At 42.6% G+C, this 21,066-nt stretch overlaps 1 protein-coding gene across 4 annotated transcripts in view; it reads left to right on the forward strand.

The window, feature by feature from the left end:
* cep192 (centrosomal protein 192) overlaps positions 1–21,066 on the forward strand; it is an 84,591-nt gene that overhangs the window by 12,461 nt on the left and 51,064 nt on the right. For 2 of the 4 annotated variants that reach the window (XM_078398068.1, XM_078398071.1), the window contains exons 9-20: positions 206–355; positions 1,611–1,758; positions 5,405–5,682; positions 6,466–6,862; positions 9,558–9,707; positions 9,788–9,852; positions 13,566–13,775; positions 15,211–15,337; positions 16,389–16,516; positions 16,818–17,946; positions 19,002–19,101; positions 19,893–20,007. In XM_078398068.1, coding sequence (XP_078254194.1) covers positions 206–355; positions 1,611–1,758; positions 5,405–5,682; positions 6,466–6,862; positions 9,558–9,707; positions 9,788–9,852; positions 13,566–13,775; positions 15,211–15,337; positions 16,389–16,516; positions 16,818–17,946; positions 19,002–19,101; positions 19,893–20,007 — 2,997 coding nt within the window. The remainder of the gene's footprint in view (positions 1–205; positions 356–1,610; positions 1,759–5,404; positions 5,683–6,465; positions 6,863–9,557; positions 9,708–9,787; positions 9,853–13,565; positions 13,776–15,210; positions 15,338–16,388; positions 16,517–16,817; positions 17,947–19,001; positions 19,102–19,892; positions 20,008–21,066) is intronic. The other 2 variants (XM_078398069.1, XM_078398070.1) reach the window with 2 other exon arrangements.

Genomic DNA, 21,066 nt, shown 5'->3' on the forward strand with positions numbered 1-21,066 from the left:
ACGATTAGCTTCAGTGACTGGTGCACAAGGACACCCACCAGTCACAACATGAGTGTTTCGGGAATTTTTTGCTGTATTTCATATTTTTAGTGGTTTCATATTTGCATAGTTTTTTTATGTGCAAGCTTAAATTCTGTTAATACTTAAAAATTGTGATTTTGACATTTTTGATTGTCTATTTAAAGGATTATTTGCAATGTTATAGGATGATTTTCAAATGCCACCTGTTCGGCAAGCAGCAACTGGAATGGATTCTGCACCTTCAAGTGGTGAGGATACAGAAGATGAGTTGGAGGCAATTCAGAAACAGAGTACTTTGCCAAGAGAGGCATTATCCCATGCAGCCAGGGAGTTGGTGTGTATTTTCTAACTTATTTTGAAGTGTTGGCAGGGAGAGGGTTGAACGGGATATTCAATATTAATTTATAAGTTTTGCTCGAGCTGCATAAAGTCATAAAAGCTATTTGGAAATTATTTATTCTCTTTATATCAAAGCAGGAGCATAATACTCTGCCTCTTGTGCCTACTTTATCATTCCTTAATAGTCTGCTTGAGTGCTGTTTGCCTGCACCCCATACAACTGGATTCCCAAATGAATAAATATACTATCTATTTCAGTCTTGAAAATACTGCACTTCCACAGAAGTTTTGGGGAGAGAATTTCAAAGATTCTTCTCGTCTTTGTCTTGAATAGCTGACCCCTTATTTTGAGGCTACTTTACCTGGTTCTGGGTATCCGGTGTAGGAGAAATATTAACTTTGTATCCGGCCTTTCAATACTGTGAGTTTTGTACATTTCAATGAGATCACCTATGTTTCTTATGAACTTAGATGATATGGATCCAAACTGCTTAAATTTTCATGACGAAACATCACGCCAGGAATCTGGTAAACCTTCACTACATTCCCACTAACCCAACCTTATACTTCCTTGGTTTTGTGCTTATCCAGATGCAACTTTTGGCAGTTTTCCAAATTTTAATTGATTAATTATTCAGATATTTTCTTGTCCATCGCTAATCCATCTCGGATGGAACAGTTTCTCCTCAGAATTTTTTGGAGTTAAAGTGCAGTTGATACTTGAAGCTTTTGGCAGCCTTAATGTTAAGTATGGACAGATAAATTAATCTTATGAGATATTAGCATAGTCCTGTTCTAGGTTGATTTCCTTTTACCTGGTTACCCTGGTTAGGTAAATTATCCTGATCTGCATTTTTTATTTATTTTTTTATTTTATTTTTTATTTTTGAAAAGCATATGTACAAATCGAAATAAGAAAAAACACATTTGTTACAAAGTTCTTACATAGCTTCAATTTTTAAATTTTTGAAGAGAGAAAGTAAAAATAAAAATATAAAACTATAAACTTGGGGAGAGAGAGAGTAAGAGGGTTAATATGATTTAATATGACTTTGTCTCTAAGTCCCCTTGTCCATCTTTAACCAGATAGATTTTAAAATCTTATAGTGGCAATAACGTGCCACAAGAATTTTTTAAAAATCACTTTCTTGTTACACTAATGTGGGCTAGAAGCCCAATCGCTCAATAGGGGTAAAAAGCTAATAGATCCAAAATATTATTTGCGAACTTTGCATGAATTTTTCTTGCAGCTTGGAGAGAGCAATCAGCCCAACTTTCGACCAGGATTGGAAGGAGGTAGTTCTGACGAGTCCATTGGGCCACTTGATGAACTAAGCGAGGTTGGACTTGAATTCAGAAGATCAGTAGAGGGTCGAGTCATAAACTCCCCAATTGTAGGTGAGCACATTATTGACTATCCCATGTAAAACAACTAGCGATGTTCTTTAATAAAGATTATTAATAAATATAAATAATAAAAATAAAGAACAGAGCCATTCTGTTATGGTTTCTGACTACAAGTCTTTAATGCAATGTGTTTTTTAAACATTTCCCTTACAAAATGATAAAGGATCTGGAACACTGATTGCTGCACCCTTTATATAGGAACCCATCTCATTCCTGTGAGATCCTGTAAAACCCATGCTGTTGCTAGGCCTAACGTGCAGGGATCGCTGGTCGGCGCGGACTCGGTGGGCCGAAGGGCCTGTTTCCGCGCTGTATCTCTAAACTAAATTATTCTAAACTTGTTTATTTGTTTATCCCAATTTTTCAGTCTCAATTGAAAAGAATTTATATTTTTCAAACGAGTCCCAACTTTAAGTTTTCTTTTAAAAAATTGACGCCAGATCAATCAATGCTACTGCCTTAGCGAGTTAGCTTATCCTATTGAGTCGATTATGTTTAAAAACCTGAGATTCCAAATACAAATGAGTTTTCCATTTCCAGTTAAACTGGAAAATGAGCATTAGTTTGTAGCATTTTCGTGCAAATTCATGATAGTTGTGTTCGTTTCATACAGAGCATGTAACGAGTTCTTTTGGTTCAAAATGATGTCTCTCGCCTCGCTTGGATTTCGCTATATGAATGGATGAATTTAAACACCTGAGCTAACGGAGATTATTATACTCCCTTGACTATAATTGATGGCATCAGGATGCTTTTATTCGCATGACATTTCTGGTGGATGCATGTTATGGATTCCCAAACCTTTTTACAGAACAACTCGCAGAACAAACTTTTCTTGCCTTCATGGGTTGAGTGTTAGAGTTAGGTTGTCAAGATGCAGCTTTACAGTAATTTGTTGGGGCTGCATTTGGAGTATTCCTGGCAGTTCTAGTCGCCCTAATACTGTTGGGCAAGTTTTTTTCCAATTATAGAGTGGTGAGTGCTTGGATGGAGCTGCCAGGGGTGGTGGTGGAGGCAGATACAATTGTGGCATTTAAAAGACTTATGGAAAGGCACATGGATATGGAGGGATATGAATTATGTGCAGGCAGGTAAGAGTTGGTCTTGGCATCATGTTTGGCACAGACATTGTGGACTGAAGAGCTTGTTCTTCTGCTGTACTGTTTTATGTTCTATTCAATGATTTATGTCCTGCTTGCCTTCCTCTGAGAAATGGGGAGCATAATTTATTTTGCTTCCATTCATTCTTGTATTTAAAGTCACTTTGACTGGAGTGAACCCTAATGACTTCCTTCTCCATTATTATGACCTGAATAATGTTGCTGTCATTCGTATTGTGAACCAGTCCATCTTCAAATGGACTGTCCACCAGCACATTTTATCCCTCCCCTTGCCACCACCTTAGGGTGTTGAAGGTAATTTCAGTTTCAGGTTAGTTTATTGTCATATACACCAGGGTGCAATGAAAGTCCTTGTATACTGGCTTCAATGAAGAGTGCAAAATGATGCATGATTGTGGTGCTATTTGAATATACAACATAAAATATCAAGGTGTAGTGGCCTGGCGGAGGCCAGAGAAAAGGCAAGACGCCAGGCAGTGTTTAGTAAGATTCTTTTATTAGGCTGTGAGCTCCTGCCCACAGCGTAGTTCTCCTAGGGATAAGATACGCCTTCCCTTGGTCTGGCTTTTAACCCCTTTCGCCTGTCCGTCACGTAACGAGGGGGCTGACCCAAGGAGTGGCCTGATCCGCCACAGGACCCCCCCCAAGAACCGGAGGTACAAAACGGACAGGAGGGCGCACGAGGCGACCAGCCCGGGTGCGCACCATGACCGGCGCAGGGACCGGCGACTGACCGACAGGTGGAGGGGTCGTAGCAGACACTGGAGGGGGTAGCTTGGACGGGGGGCGACCGCGCGGGCGGGGCTGTGCAACCGGCACCGGCCGATCAATGTCCACGTGTGCCGGCTTCAGCCGTGCGACCGAAACAGTCTCTCTGCGACCCCCCATGTCCAGAACGAATGTGGCCGAGCCGTGTTGCAGGACCCGGAAGGGGCCCTCGTACGGCCGCTGGAGAAGTGATCGGTGTGCGTCCCTGCGCAGGAACACAAACTGGCAGTCCTCCAGAGCGGCAGGGACGTGTGGCTGGAATGTCCCATGACGTGACGTGGGCACAGGTGCCAGCCTGCCCACCGTCTGCCGAAGACGTTGCAGGGCGTCAGAAGGCTGCTCCACTCGACCCTGCGCTGGTGGGATGAACTCCCCGGGAACCGTCAAGGGGGCCCCGTACACCAACTCGGCGGAGGAGGAGGCCAAGTCCTCCTTGGGTGCGGTGCGGATCCCCAGCAAAACCCACGGCAGGGCGTCCACCCAGTCTGGGCCCGTGAGCCGAGCCTTCAGGGCAGCTTTCAGCTGGCGGTGAAAGCGTTCCACCAACCCGTTCGACTGTGGATGGTACGCCGTAGTGTGGTGTAGGCTGACACCCAAGAGTCTTGCCATGGCCGACCACAGTTCCGAAGTGAACTGTGGCCCCCGGTCGGATGTAATGTCCAGTGGCACCCCGAACCGGGCGATCCAGTGCGCCGCCAAGGCCCGCGCGCAGGTGACCGTCGAGGTGTCTGCCAGCGGAATGGGAGTTTGAGGGAGACGGCCTCGAGGTCGGCAGGACCGGGTTGCACGAGGGCGGCAGGACCGGGTTGCACATTATCGTTTGACATCACTACGTGTGATGTCCGTCGAGGTCACCAATGTAGTGGCCTGGCGGAGGCCAGAGAAAAGGCAAGACGCCAGGCAGTGTTTAGTAAGATTCTTTTATTAGGCTGTGAGCTCCTGCCCACAGCGTAGTTCTCCTAGGGATAAGATAAGCCTTCCCTTGGTCTGGCTTTTAACCCCTTTCGCCTGTCCGTCACGTAACGAGGGGGCTGACCCAAGGAGTGGCCTGATCCGCCACAAAGGCACAATAGCGGAATAACTAAACAAGGTAAGAATATGGACAGCACCTCCGGGGAAGAGTTGTGAAAGAGATGATTGGTTCAGGAGTCCAATAGCAGTGAGGAAGAAACTATTCTGAAGTCTTGACGTCCAGCGTCTCAAGTTCCTGTATCTTCACAAAGTGGTGCGTGCATATAAACACACAACATTGCCATGCACGTCATTACAATTTCTCCGTCGACCTTCCTATATCCTGATTAACTCTCGGGCAGCTGTTTATGTGGGCCAAATAGCCAATGTAAAGGGCATCACTTCTCCAGAAGTGGTTCAGCTAAGAAGCATTAATAAGTAAAGTTCCTGCAAAGATAATGATGGTTAGAAGTCAAAATGTCATATCTTCCCGAAGTGGCAGGCATTTTTTATGCCAATTCCAGCCTCCTTGATGCAACACATCATGAAGATGGGGTGGATGTGAGAAAGTAACATGCCTGACATGGTCTGGGCTGTGTTCACCATTCTCTCAAGTTCAGATGGTCAAGAGCAGTTGCCAAGTTAGAATGTGTGTGATAATGAATATATTGGGCTCTACTTATTATATAAAGCAACATTAGATCCAGTTGAGCTAATTTTCACATGAACTTGCGATTGTGCTTTAATTAATAGTGTACATGTTAATATCGATATTTAAACGTGCACTGCCGTTTCAGGTGATGGAGGAGATGGCAGCAGTGGGAATGAAGATGATGGAATTGGTGTGTCAACTCATCCAGCTGCAACCTCCAGTCGCTGGAGACGTAAAATAACAGGCAGAAATATAACAGGAGGCGATGACAATGACAACACGGCAAATGTATCTTCTAATAATGCAATATCTGATAATTCCCAAAGCCTCCGAATAGTGGATAGGAATGTAGCCGGACAAGATCAAATGCTTGGTACACTTCCGTTACAGGGAAATAGGGAATGTATACCTGGTCAGAATGAGGTAAGAAAACAAAATAGGTTTTCCATTTTCTGTCGTCTTGTGTCTTTCAAGTTATTTTCTAAACTTCAGAATGCATCTGTGATTTGAATTGTACTGCTCAATTTTTCAGAATCATCACATTTCATTTACTATTACATAGAACAGTACAGCACAGGTATGGGCTCTACCCTGGCAATTTGTTCCAGGCCCCCTCCATTCTGTTTATTTTTAAAAAACCTTGCCCCACACATTACCATTAAATTATCTCCGTTTACCTTTGGGAGGAACTGCACTGGATTGTTCATTTCTGTTTGTGAGTGAGATTGTAGGGTTGGCCTTTCTTTCCCAGTGTGCTACGATCTTTGCGAGGCGAGTACTCCCCTCTGTTGTGTACTTGTTATCTTGGTAAAACAATTGAAGTACTGTGTGTTTTGCAATAGTTTCATGGATTTGTGCAAATTGGATCTGGATGGAAATTTGGCAATTTGCTTGTGGAAGGATCTTTGCTGTCACTTTGCCTTATCTCAATAATCTGGGTTGAATTGAACCCAAATTAAACACTGGTTGTGCTGTAGGTTGTCATCCAGTTTTGATACATATTCTTAATTATTTTAGATGCTCAGTTTACTAAATCAAAATTGGTGTCGTGGATCTTGCAATAACCTTGCTTTTTTAAAGAAATCATTGTGTCCAATTGATTGTCTTATTTCGCTTAGTGTATTTGAGGGCATTTTATAACTTTTACCTACTCTTACAAGTATTTGTCTGGCTGAACCATTAATAGACAGCTATTTTGTTCTACAGGGTACTTTGGACACTGGTGTGAACGATGACATGAAGCTGGATTCTGTATATTTTCGCTCTGGCGGCGGTAATAATACCGCACCCAATCAGGCACTTTCCACGCCTCTTCGTCTTTCACAGATTACCTGCCCACCAAGTGGTGATAACAGCTTGGGGCTTCGAGATGGACCTTGTGGCGTTGCGACCGTGGAACAGACGTTTGTTATGGAAAATGGCGATGTTGCTGACCAGTCTTCAAATGCAGGTTTGGGCCCACCTCTTGCAGCTGTCTACTTGTCCCCTGTTTATCAAGATGAAAGCGCAGACGACATGTGGCAAAATTCCTCAAAAAATATCCTGTTTTATGACCAGCAGAAAGCTGAATGCAGCATGGACTACTCCACAATGGATAATAAAGGTACTAGTTGTAATTGCTGTTTCCAGAAATAGCCACAATTTTAATTGTTAACAGTTTATTTAATCTGTTAAATAATCAAATGATCTTTGTCATAGTACGTCATCGTTCTGGCTTGGATTAAACCCCAGCTGCCAATTCTCTGCCCATATCTATGATTAATTTATATATAAATCCTTCAGCTACCTTCACTGTCTGCAACTCCACCAAATGTTCTGTTCTCCATAACCTCACTAACCAGCCCAGCTCCAGTTTCGTCCAAGTAATTTGTACATATTGTAAATGAGATTCCAGCACTGAAATCTGTGGAATACCATTAGCCATGTCCTCTAGCCAGAATGACACCCTTTCAACACCACCCATTTACCAAAGGTAAACGAGTTCTGAATCCTAAACTGCCAGGTCACTGGATCCCATCTATCTTAATCTGCTGGATCAGCTTTCCATGAGTGACTTTGTCAAATGTCTTACAGAAGCTATGTGGAAAATATCCACTGCTCTATCCTTTTTAATCTACTTTGTCACCGCTTCAAAAAACTCACTCAAGTTCTTAAGACATGACAAGCCCTGCACAAATCCATGCTGATTGTCCTTAATTAGCCCTGTCTCTTTAAAATGGGTGTAATCCTATCGCCAAAGATCCATTCCAATAGCTTCACTACCGTGATGTGAGGCGATGTTCTATATTTCCTGGATTATCCCTGTTTCTAGTAGCTGCACTAGAGCTGACTGCAATACAATTGAAATAGATGGTAGATTATTGGTCAGGGCTATTGCTTCTGATTAGATCCAAAAATGCATGTGTTCATGTCAAGTGAGCAGACTAATTCACTTACAGTGCATTGAGTAAATATTCAGACCCCTTCACTTTTTCCACATTTTGCTATGTTACAGCCTTATTTTAAAATGGATTAAATTCATTTTTTTATCATTAATCTACACACAATACCCCATAATGAAAAAGCAAAAACAGGTGTTTAGACATTTTTGCAAAGTAATTAAAAATAAATAACTGAAATATCACATTTACATAAGTATTCAAACCCTTTACTCAGTACTTTGTTGAGGAACCTTTGGCAGCGATTACAGCCTCGAGTCTTCTTGGGTACGATGCCACAAGCTTGGCAACCTGTATTTGGGTAATTTCTCCCACTCTTCTCTGCAGATCCCCTCAAGCTCTGTCAGGTTGGATGGGGAGCGTCGATGCACAGCACTTTTTCAGTTCCCTCCAGAGCTGTTCGATCGGGTTCAAGTCCAGGCTCTGGCTCGGCCACTCAAGGACATTCACAGACTTGTCTTGAAGCCACTCCTGCGTTGTCTTGGCTGTGTGCTTAGGATCATTGTCCTGTTGGAAGGTGGACCTCAGCACCAGTCTGAGGCCCAGAACGCTCTGGAGCAGGTTTTCATCAAGGATTCTCTGTACTTTTCTCTGTTCATCTTTCCCTTGATCCTGACTAGTCTCCCAGTTTCTGCTGCTGAAAAACATCCCCACTGCATGATGCTGCCACTACCATGCTTCACCGTAGGTATGGTATTGGCCAGGTGATGAGCGGTGCCGCTTGGCATTCAGGCCAAAGAGTTCAATCTTGGTTTCATCAGACCAGAGAATCTTGTTTCTCATGGTCTGAGAGTCCTTTAGATGCCTTTTGGCAAACTCCAAGCAGGCTGTCTTAGAAACATAGAAAACATAGAAAATAGGTGCAGGAGGAGGCCTTTCTCCGCCAGCACTGCCATTCATTGTGATCATGGCTGATCATCCACAATCAGTAACCTGTGCCCAACTTCTCCCCATATCCCTTGATTCCACTAGCCCCCAGAGCTCTATCTAACTATGTGCCTTTTACTGAGGAGTGGCTTCCGTCCAGCCACTCTACCATAAAGGCCTGATTGATGGAGTGCTGCAGATATAGTTGTTCTTCTGGAAGGTTCTCCCATCTTCACAGAGGAACTCTGGAGCTCTGTCAGAGTGACCATCGGGTTCTTGGTCACCTCCCTGAACAAGGCCCTTCTCCCCCAATTGCTCAGTTTGGCAGGGCGGCCAGCTCTATGAAGAGTCCTGATGGTTCCAAAGTTCTTCCATTTAAGAATGACGGAGGCCACTGTGCTCTTCGGGACCTGCAATGCTGCAGAAATTGTTTTATACCCGTCCCCAGATCTGTGTCTCGACACAATCCTGCCTCGGAGGTCTATGGATAATTCCTTAGTCTTCATGGCTTGGTTTTTGCTCTGACATGCACTATCAACTGTGGGACCTTATATGTGCCTTTTCAAATCGTGTCCAATCAATTTAGTTTACCACTGGTGGACTCCAATCAAGTTGTAGAAACATCTCAATAATAATCAATGAAAACAGGATGAACATAAGCTCAATTTTGAGTGTCATAGCAAAGGGTCTGAATACTTATGTAACTGATATTTCAGTTATTTCTTTTTAATTACTTTGCAAAAATTTCTAAACACCTGTTTTTGCTTTTTTAATATGGGGTATTGTGTGTAGATTGATGATAAAAAAAAAGAATTTAATCCATTTTAAAATAAGGCTGTAACATAGCAAAATGTGGAAAAAGTGAAGGGGTCTAAATACTTTCTGAATGCACTGTATATTTCTGTCAATTAAAGTGTTCTTGAGATTGAACATATGAATTAGATAAAGTCATGGAGAGACTTAAACTAAGGCACCTCTTCTCTCATTTTGCAGAGGCAAAACCTGAAGTCGTTTACCAAAATGAAGATGGTTGCTGGGTGACTGATCTGGCTTATTATTATTCATTGGATCAAGAACCGTGTCAATTCAATTTGCCAACTGATCTCTCTCATAGTATTCAAGAAGAAGATTTTATAAGTGGTGGTACGATTTTGTCAATCATAAAATATTTTTCAAGAAATTTTGAAATGATTGTCCTAATTTTGTTTTGATGTTATCTGCAGACAAAGCTGCTGCATTAATTGAAGAAGATCAAGAAGAATTTGAGGAAGACCACAAGTTTATTCAGGTTTGAGAGAAGGTTATTCATGTAAACTTGGCAGGTGTAGAAGCTTTTTAAGATCTAGGGAATTAGGCCTTGTCTTTGAAAGCAAATAAGTAAATGGAGGCTGAGAACCAATATAAAAAAGCCTGTGACCTTGGACAACATAGTTGAAAGAGTGTTGGAGGTCTTGCACCTTGAGGATGACTGGAGCATAAGTTCTTGGAGTCGAATTGGGCCATTCGGTCTGTCAAGCCTGCTCTGCCATTCAATCATGGCTGATATATCCCTTTCAACCCCATTCTCCTGCCTTTACCACGTAACCCCTGACGCCCTTATTAGTCAAGAATCTGTCCATCTCTGCTTTTAAAACATTCATTAACTTGGCCTCCACAGCTGTCTGTGGCAATGAATTCCACAGATTCACCACCCTCTGACAAAATTAATTCCTCCATCTCCTTTCTGAAGGTACGTCATTTTATTCTGTGGTTTCAAACACCCTTGACTCCAAACAATCAGTGTTAAGAATAGAGCTGAACTTTTCATGGGCAAAGTTAGTCAATGCTGCTGGAAGAAACAATTTGAAGATCTCCTGAACCCTTGTGTCATTGATATTTTGAATTGAAAACAGGCTCGAATGAAAACAGTTGGAATAGATGGTTTTTTCAGACTGGAGGGATGGAGAATATTTCAGGACCTTTTTTGTTAAGTTGTCATGTGGCCTTATTAACGTCAGTCAGGATTGGCTGCAAGGCTTGTGTGTGTATGTGTAATTAATTTCAGACTCTCATTGTTATTTTTCCCTGCAGCATTTTCAGAATTAAGTCTTTAATGCTTTTTCATTACTGCAAGCTAAAATTACTGAAGGCTGTATGACAATAGACAATAGACAATAGGTGCAGGAGTAGGCCATTCAGCCCTTCGAGCCAGCACCGCCATTCAATGCGATCATGGCTGATCACTCTCAATCAGTACCCCGTTCCTGCCTTCTCCCCATACCCCCTCACTCCGCTATCCTTAAGAGCTCTATCCAGCTCTCTCTTGAAATCATCCAACGAACTGGCCTCCACTGCCTTCTGAGGCAGAGAATTCCACACCTTCACCACTCTGACTGAAAAAGTTCTTCCTCATCTCCGTTCTAAATGGCCTACCCCTTATTCTTAAACTGTGGCCCCTTGTTCTGGACTCCCCCAACATTGGGAACATGTTTCCTGCCTCTAATGTGTCCAATCCCCTAATTATCTTGTATGTTTCAATAAGATAACATAACATAACATAACAACACTTTATTGTCACTCGGCACAACACCGAGCGAAATTTCAGCAGTCACACAAAATACAGCAAAAAGAAAAGAACACAGGACACCCGACCCCAACACAAACATCCATCACAGTGACTCCAAACACCCCCTCACTGTGATGGAGGCAACAAAAACTTCCCCTCTCTTCCCCCCGCACCCACGGACAGGCAGCTCGACCCCTACCGAGGCAAACGACACGCACAGCCCCCGCAAGGGGATGGAAGGCCCCCCGGCCGAGCCGCCCCGGGCACCGAAACGTCCCGCGGCCGCACCGGGCGATGTTAAGTCCAACGGCCGAGCCGCACCGGGCACTGAAACGTCCCGCGGCCGAACAGCGCTGACGATGTTAAGTCCAGCGGCCAAGCCGCACCGGGCACTGAAACGTCCCACGGCCACACCGGGCGATGTTAAGTCCAGCGGCCAAGCCGCACCGGGCATTGAAATGTCCCGCGGCCGAGCCGCACCGGGCACTGAAACGTCCCGCGGCCACACCGGGCACTGAAACGTCCCGCGGCCTCACCGGGCGATGTTAAGTCCAGCGGCCAAGCCGCACCGGGCACTGAAACGTCCCGCGGCCACACCGGGCGATGTTAAGTCCAGCGGCCGAGCCGCACTGGGCACTGAAACGTCCCGCGGCCGCACCGGGCGATGTTAAGTCCAGCGGCCGAGCCGCACCGGGCACTGAAACGTCCCGCGGCCGAGCTGCGCCGGCAATGTTAAGGCCCGCAGCCGAGCCGCACCGGGCACTGAAACGTCCCGCAGCCGAGCTGCGCCGGCAATGTTAAGGCCCGCAGCCGAGCCGCACCGGGCACTGAAACGTCCCGCAGCCGAGCTGCGCCGGCAATGTTAAGGCCCGCAGCCGAGCCGCACCGGGCACTGAAACGTCCCGCAGCCGAGCTGCGCCGGCAATGTTAAGGCCCGCAGCCGAGCCGCGCCCCGGGGAAGAGACCTAATAAAATAAAGGTTTCCCCCCGCCCCACACCCCCACCACACACCCCCACCACACATACACAGCCAAAAACAGAAACAAAAACCATCCCAACACCGACACAAACAAAAAAAAAGAAAAAAAGACAACAGACTGCCAGAGAGCCGCAGCCGTTAGGCGCAGCCAACTCCCCCTCATCCTTCTAAATTCCAGTGTATACAAGCCCAATCACTCCAGCCTTTCAACATACGACAGTCCCGCCATTCCGGGAATTAACCTAGTGAACCTACGCTGCATGCCCTCAATAGCAAGAATATCCTTCCTCAATTTTGGAGACTAAAACTGCACACAGTACTCCAGGTGCGGTCTCACCAGGGCCCGGTACAACTGTAGAAGGACCTCTTTGCTCCTATACTCAACTCCTCTTGTTATGAAGGCCAACATTCCATTGGCTTTCTTCACTGCCTGCTGTACCTGCATGCTTCCTTTCAGTGACTGATGCACTAGGACACCCAGATCTCGTTGAACATCCCCTCTTCCTAACTTGACACCATTCAGATAATAATCTGCCTTTCTATTCTTACTTCCAAAGTGAATAACCTCACACTTATCTACATTAAACTGCATCTGCCATGTATCCGCCCACTCACACAACCTGTCCAAGTCACCCTGCAGCCTTATTGCATCTTCCTCACAATTCACACTACCCCCCAGCTTAGTATCATCTGCAAATTTGCTAATGGTACTTTTAATCCCTTCATCTAAGTCATTAATGTATATCGTAAATAGCTGGGGTCCCAGCACCGAACCTTGCGGTACCCCACTGGTCACTGCCTGCCATTCCGAAAGGGACCCATTTATCCCCACTCTTTGCCTTCTGTCTGTCAACCAATTTTCTATCCATGTCAGTACCCTACCCCCAATACCATGTGCTCTAATGTTACTTTGTTTAATACAGTATCATTGCACAGGTATCAGTGGACACTTTCAATGGCCACCCAGCATTGTTCTTGAGCCAATGATATCTCTGAAAATTCTTTCCTCGGCAAGCCTTATTCCTAAGACATTTTATCTGCTTGTCAATTTCCAAAGTAACATTAAAGGATCTTTTGGTTCCGATCGAATTTGTGTTGCAACCAATTTACTCTGTGTAATACATATTGATCAATTGTATCAAGTTAGGTTTATGGAAACCTGCATTACAGCAAAACGAATGGGAGCGAATTCTTGCTCCTTTATCCCTGTTCAGAAATCATTAATATTTCACGCTTTCCACTGTTAAGCCTCATGGTTTTTAGTTTGTACAGCAAAATACCACATTTTGAGAATTGTAATTACAAATATCATGTACTTCCAAAGCCAATATTACCCAGTGATAAAACACCAATCATTATTGCCTGGTATTTGTGCATAATTAGAATTGGATCAACATTTGGGAAAATTGCCAAACATGCTGCAAATTTCCCACCATTTAATGCTTGTAATTTAAGTCTTTGTTCATATTCCCTGCAGGAGGATAAAATGGAAGTGATGTGCACTGATGAGTCACTTGGAAATGATTCATGGAAGATGCCTTCTAGTCTGAAATTGGCAGAGTCATCAACAGCATCTGACGTTGTGCAAGGAGATCAGAGTTACCTTCGACTCACTCTAGGAGAGTTCTTTGGTGAAAGATCAGAGGCACTTGGATGTCTCGGTGAAGAAAGTAGTAAAGTAAAACGAGTGAGTTCCAGATTGCATTTGAGACCAAAATTTTTTTTAACACAAATTCATCTTTCCCAAAGTAGAATTTCAGTTAATTTTCCCAGTGTAATGTTTAGTCTAGTAAATCAGCATGAAAACGGGTTCTTTGGCTCACCGAGTCCACGCTGACCATAGATTACCCTTTCACACTAGTTCATTTCTATCCCATTCCCGACAAGTTAGGGGGCAATTTACAGACACTGCACGTCTTTGGGATGTGGGAGGAAACTGGAGTTCTACCGGGCCCTGGTGAGACCGCACCTGGAGTACTGTGTGCAGTGTTGGTCTCCAACTTTGAGGAAGGATATTCTTGCTATGGAGGGCGTGCAGCGTAGGTTCACTAGGTTAATTCCCGGAATGGCGGGACTGTCGTATGTTGAAAGGCTGGAGCGATTGGGCTTGTATACACTGGAATTTAGAAGGATGAGGGGGGATCTTATTGAAACATATAAGATAATTAGGGGATTGGACACATTAGAGGCAGGAAACATGTTCCCAATGTTGGGGGAGTCCAGAACAAGGGGCCACAGTTTAAGAATAAGGGGTAGGCCATTTAGAACGGAGATGAGGAAAAACTTTTTCAGTCAGAGAGTGGTGAAGGTGTGGAATTCTCTGCCTCAGAAGGCAGTGGAGGCCAGTTCGTTGGATGCTTTCAAGAGAGAGCTGGATAGAGCTCTTAAGGATAGCGGAGTGAGGGGGTATGGGGAGAAGGCAGGAACGGGGTACTGATTGAGAGTGATCAGCCATGATCGCATTGAATGGCGGTGCTGGCTCGAAGGGCTGAATGGCCTACTCCTGCACCTATTGTCTATTGTCTATTGAAACCCACACAGTCAAATCAGTATAATGTGCAAATTAAAAGACATAGAGTGGATGTGGAAAGGATGTTTCCACTGGTGGGAGAGTCTAGGACCAGAGGTCATAGCCTCAGAATTAAAGGGCACTCTTTTAAACAGGAAGTGAGGAGGATCTTTTTTAGTCAGAGAGTAGTTAAATGGAACTCATTGCCACAGAGTGCTGTGGAGGTCAAGTCAGTAGATATTTTTAAGGCAGAGATAGACAAGTTCTTGATTAGAACGGGTGTCAAGGATTATGGGGAGAAGGCAGGAAAATGGGATTAGGTAGCAGAGATCAGCCATGATTGAATGGCGGAGTAGATTCAATGGGCCAAATGGCCTAATTCTACTCTTATAACTTGTGAGTTAGACACAGACAGCACCTGCGGTCAGGATTGAACGTCAGGTCTCTGGCGCTGTGAGCAACTGCTCTATCAGCTGTGCCACCCAAATTTGGTGAACAAGAGGTCCTTGAGAATGGTGGAGAGTTGTGCAAAATTAAAAGCATTTAAACTTCTGTTTACATTTTTTCCTGAATATATTTTGATAAAATTCCATGACATTACCAAATTTCATAGCCTTCGTTTGGATATGCCATAACATCACCAAAACAGAGAACACCAGTGGCTTTAATTCGACCTTCTGATTTGTCAGAAATCCAGGAAGAAGGCAAACAACTGTGCAAGGATGATACACTTTGTTCAGGTAATATAAAATTGAATTTTAAACATTGAACACAGAACACTTACCCCACATATCTCCTTTCAACTTTCTTTCTCACACTTTAAAGCTCTGCCCTCTAGTCTTTGGCATTTCTACCCTGTCTCTACCCCTCAGAATTTTATATACTTCTGTCAGATTTCCTCTCAAACTCTTAACGTTACAGAGTAAGCAATCAAAGTTTATCTGACTTATAGCTAATACCCTCTAAACTGGACGACATTCTGGTAAACCGGCACCCTCTCCAAAGCCTCCACATCCTGTCATGGGGCAACCTGTACTGCACGCAATGCTCCAAATGCAATACAACTAACGTTTTATAAAACTGCATGGTGACTTCCTAACTCTTATATTCAATGCCTCGACCAAGGCAAGAATACCATACCATTTGCCACTCATTTCCACCTGTGCTGCTACTTTCAGGACTTATTCCCCAAGATCCCTCGTACTCCATTTCTGCTAAGAATCTAGCCATCAACTGCATACTTTCCTCTTGTATTCACCCTCATAAATGCCTCATACTTGGATTAAATGCTGTCTACATTTATCAAACTATATCTGTAATTGATATATATATATATATCCTTCCGTATCCTTTGATAGCCTAACTGACTGTCCACAAATCCACCATGTTGTCTGCAAACATACTAACCAAACCACCTACATTTACATCAATGTCTTGCCAGTCCCAAACAAAAGTCCCAATACTGATCACTGTGGAACATCACTGGTCACAGGCCTCCAGACAGAATAGCACCGTTCCAGTTATAAATCCAAACGATTAAGTCCCATACATCTTAATCTCCATTGAATTCTTAATTTGGATGAAGTTGTTGACTTGTTTTAAATTGTCAAATAATCTGTTTTCACTCAACTAATTGCCTGATGAACATTTCATTTCTTTATTGTTTGTTTGGAACACATCTACAAACAATATTGCACTTAATAGCTGCTACCATTTGGTTCATTATACTGAGATTTTCTCATTTTACATGGTGTTATGTATTGATGCATCAAAGACTTAATTTTCATGCAGACACTCTGGATCAAACTCTTTGTGGAACTTCTGCAGAATTTTCAACTACAATTCTGGTTGATAAGCAGACTGAAGATCACAGCTTGAACAAGGAACCAAGTTCAACCACTCAAACGAAAGAAAGTATGGTCAGTAACACTATCATCTGAATCGTGCATATATAAAGTGCAATTATATTCAACCTTGGTTTAAATCCAGTGAAAGCTTTAATCTGAACGGGGTTGAGAATGAGCTAATTCCGCTACAATTTTATGGTTTCCGCTTTGTATGAATAAGCCTGCCTATAGGTTCTACAGTTGGACAAACATGTGTTTGATGGGGAAGGTGGGTAGACAGTTTGGGAAGTGGTGTTGCATTCTGAAAATATCGTTTGCCTGTTTAGTTTAAATTGTATTGAAAAGATTACTGAGATCTATTTTTCTTTCTTAGAATACAGGATTAAGTTTGAATCTGAAGATTAAAGAAACTAAATTGAACACAGATTCAATCTTGAGCATAAGTACAATTGCTTCTGCTATAGCTGACGCTTCAGTAAGTGCTGACCCTGCTCAGCTGGCATCGATGATTTTGGAACTTTCTAATAAAAACCGGAAGAAAAATAAGCCACAAGCAATAAGTGAAGAACCCACTCAAGTGACGACCCAGAAAGGCCATGTGATCAATAACATGTCAAAAAAAACTGAAATCCCAGGGGCCACGAAGAGTGAGATACCCAAATCTGAACTCAAGTTGATGTCTAAATCTGTTTCTTCTGTTTTATCTGAAAGTTCCAGGAATCCTCAAAGCATGTTAAATTCATTTTCAATGGAATCCATGTCGAATGGCACCAGCAAGCAGAAAAACAAGAATATTATGCATTCAGAAGAGAAATTGCAGGAACGAAATGTTGAAATGGCCAATTCACTCAGATCGGTTGAGGGTGAAATCGGGTGCAACAGTCAAAATGAGCACAATGAAACCTGTGCACTTGAGACTCAAAATCCATCTTTTTCCAAACGTAATAGTAGTAAGTTGACTGATCCGAATTTGGTGGTAAATAAAAGTTATTGTGATAGTGCACCTCTATCAAGTGTTGGAAAAGTCCATGAAATACCAGCCATGAATGGCACCACCATAAGAGTAGCAAAACAAATCAAAGCTCATTGTTCAAGAGATAATGAATCGAGTTTGGACAAAATTCAAAGTAAAACAGGAACTCGAGGTGGAACAGGAATGACGCAACTCCGAGAAGGGCAGTCTTCAGAAAGGATATCTGCAAGCGTGTCCAGGTCAGGTCAAAATAGAACTCAATTGATTGCTACTTCTCAGTCCTCAGCGGTTCAAGATGCAATGACAAGTGTTTCCAGTTTGCCTTGCCCAAACATGCAAGATGTTGGACTTGTGGAGCAAAGATTTAGAGATTCAAGAATATGTGAAAACGATAGAGCAATAATTAAAACTTTAACACCGCATTTAGGAAGAGATGTGCAAGAAACTCCAGATCTCCATGGAAAGGCAAAGAGAAACAACATTGTGCAGTCTAATTGCACTCCAGCTACACCAAAAGACTTTCAATCTGGTGAGCTATCAAAAAATCAAGTGTTCAGAATGATAATGTCCACCAGTGGGTTTTTTTGTGATGGTATTTACCAGTATGGCATACTGGCACCTCTAATGTGATGCATATTTATTATATAATAATAATATTCATTTATTGTCATTGCAACGAGTACAACAAAATTAAAAAATAGCCAATCCTGACGGTGCGTACAAACATATATGCAATAAATGCAAAAACAAATAAATACAATTATATTAAGTACAAAAGATTTTTTAACAGTGTTGCCTATTGCAGAAGGTAGTGTTCAGTTCACGTATGGCCCTGGGGTAAAAACTGTTCTTAAGTCTGTTTGTTCGGGATTTGATATGGCTGATGGATAACTCAAGTCAATAAATTAGAACATTTAATTTGTTAGACTTCTTCAGTTATTAAGAACGTAGAGCAGCACAACACAGGTACTTCGGCCCACAAAGCCTGTGCCAAACATGATGCCAAAATAAACTAATCTGCCTGCAGATGATTCATATCTTATGCTCTGCATATCCATGTGCTTATCTAAAAGTCTATTGTATTACAAGTTCAAGGGTGTCCAACAATGGGTATATTGATGGAAAATATATTGTTGATAAATGTAGCATACGTTTTTATTGAGAAGCTTACCGGCACCTTTTTGTCTACGAAAAAAGCACTGGTGACCACACTAACTAATTTATGCAATAACAAGTTTTCGACTGTACCCTCTTAGAAACAATCCAATGGAAGTTATGTGGAGAATTGTTTACTTCAATATTACTTTTTTTAATACACAGAGAAGCTCCTACCAACTGTCCTATTATTTGCTAGTTTACTTTTGTAGTCACTTTTTTTCAAAAAATAGCCATGTCTGACTTAGTTTTTTTGTAATTTAATTGTAATTCATTAATGATCAGACACAGCATTGGAAACTATATAAAAGAAGATTTGTTCTTTTACCCAAGTGCCATTATTCTTCATTATGGAACCTATTGCTGTGTTTAAAACATTAATGCAAGTGTGCATAATCTTTTCAGTGATTATCATGTTTTTCATTGCAGAACATGTATCTGAAGCAGATCAGCTAATTTTGAGACCATCGACTTCTCCATTGATTCATTCTTCACCAACCAATGTCACCGAGCTACCAACTGCAACAAGGTTAAAAAAAAAATCCACTTGCATATCTGTAGATGCTGATTTATCACGGACAAACACAAAATGCTGGAGTAGCTCAGCAGGTCAGGCAGCATTCCCAGATGAGGGAATGAACGGAGCAAAAATGATCCTTGATCCTTGGCTGTTTTTCTTCAAGTAGTGTCAAGTGTAGATGGAGTCACGGTGGGGGGGAGAGACTGAACAACATCCACAACTGCAATTTCCTGCGGTCTTGGAGTAGAGCCTTTGCCAAACCCAGTCCTAATAGAATGTTTTCTACAGTGTTTCTGTAGAAGTTGGTAAGAGTCGTTGGAGACGTTTAAAATTCCAGTCTTCTAAGAAAGTGGAAGCATTGTGTGTGCTTTCTTGACTAACTTCAAAGTGGTGCCTGGTGTAGAATAACACCAAATTGATCAGAGCCAAATTTTATTTCTGATCGTGCGCTAAGCCGAATGGTCACAACTGAATTAGTATTAGAATGTCGGAGTTGTCTTGATAGAAAATATGTACTTTGTCCAAGTGTGAGGTTCAGTTTGGGGGGGGTTACTGTGTGCTACGTGGTTCAATAGCTATCTGATCTTCCTTGTCGCATGATACTCGTGAACCATAGCCATGTGGGTAACTACTGGAGGTAGTTTAGTGTCAAAGTAACCATAGAACTGGGAAATGCTAGGAGAGCAGGAAAAAAAAGAAACAAAACTGCCAGATTTCTGCAATTATCTTGCTGTGAATGTGTGTGTGTCAGTTGATTGCAGCACTAATCCTAATGTCTGAAAATACAACTTTTTTTCCAGCAGTTCATCCTCTTTGATGTACTCCAGCTCAAATCTCAGTAGACTGAGTTATATTTCTGGTATTGACGCAACACTACAGAATAGCACAGCCATTGATGGTCCAGTGAATGCAAAGGTAGGAAACGCTTATGAAATTCAAACTGAATTCTTGGCCGAAAACATTCTCTTTAATCTCAACACGAGACCCTATCCCATGGTGCTTCACAAAAGCCATCAACTACAAAGTATCTCTGAGATACATGATGAAGATGAATAGAAACTGACATTTAGGAAGAGAATACCAGAACACTTAAGCTGGAAAAGTTGAAAGCATTGGCATCAGAAGTGAATATTGAAAGTTGGATGTAGAATGGTAGTTGGATCAGAATTTGAAGTGTGCATTAACATTTGATGGCTGAAGCAATGGAGGAGATCGCAAGACTTTTAGGAACAATGCCAAAAAGAGATTTGGGAGCCAGGTTGGGCAATTTTTTTAAGTTAGTGAGCTTTGTGTGTTTTAGGGGTCTGTCAACAAGCATAGGATGCTTGGTGAATAGATGTTAGTAAGAGTTGAAGTTAGTGTAGCAGAACTTGGGCTGCAGTTTGGGAGTCTGACTGGAGAAGTATTAGAATTGTTGAATCTAGTGGTAGCAAATTTCAGGAGAACAGTTTCAGAGATCACAGGTTATAAACCCTATGCATTCTTTCAATTTGAGAATTGTTTGAAGAAATATGCAGCGTCAGGTAGCCACTGGGGAAAGGTCAATGACTTTTATCTGTTTATTAACACTGATATTTATTGGCTAAATGGATCTTCAAGTTTGCAAACCAAGCTTCCACCTGAAGTTTACTGATTCCTGTATCCCTCAGAATCCAAAAATCTATTGAGTTCAAAGACCAAGCATCCACAATCCTCGGAATATATTTCTACGGATTTCAGTCATTTTTTAGTCCAAGGACAACTCCTTAACTTGTGGTGGTGACGCTTGGTAACAGTCAGAGAAAATATTTTCGCATCTGGAACTTAACAAGAATGATATCTGGTTTAAGGAGTATTAGCTAAAGGGAGAGGATGGACAGACTTGGTTTGTTTTCTCTGGAATGCTGGAGTTTGTGGAGAGACCTGATACAAATAAATTAAATTATCCGAGGTAGAGACAGGGTAGATGGTCAGAATCTTTTTCCCTACTCAAAG

This window comes from Rhinoraja longicauda, chromosome 4, assembly GCF_053455715.1.
Source record: "Rhinoraja longicauda isolate Sanriku21f chromosome 4, sRhiLon1.1, whole genome shotgun sequence".
Classification (NCBI taxonomy): Eukaryota; Metazoa; Chordata; class Chondrichthyes; order Rajiformes; family Arhynchobatidae; genus Rhinoraja; species Rhinoraja longicauda.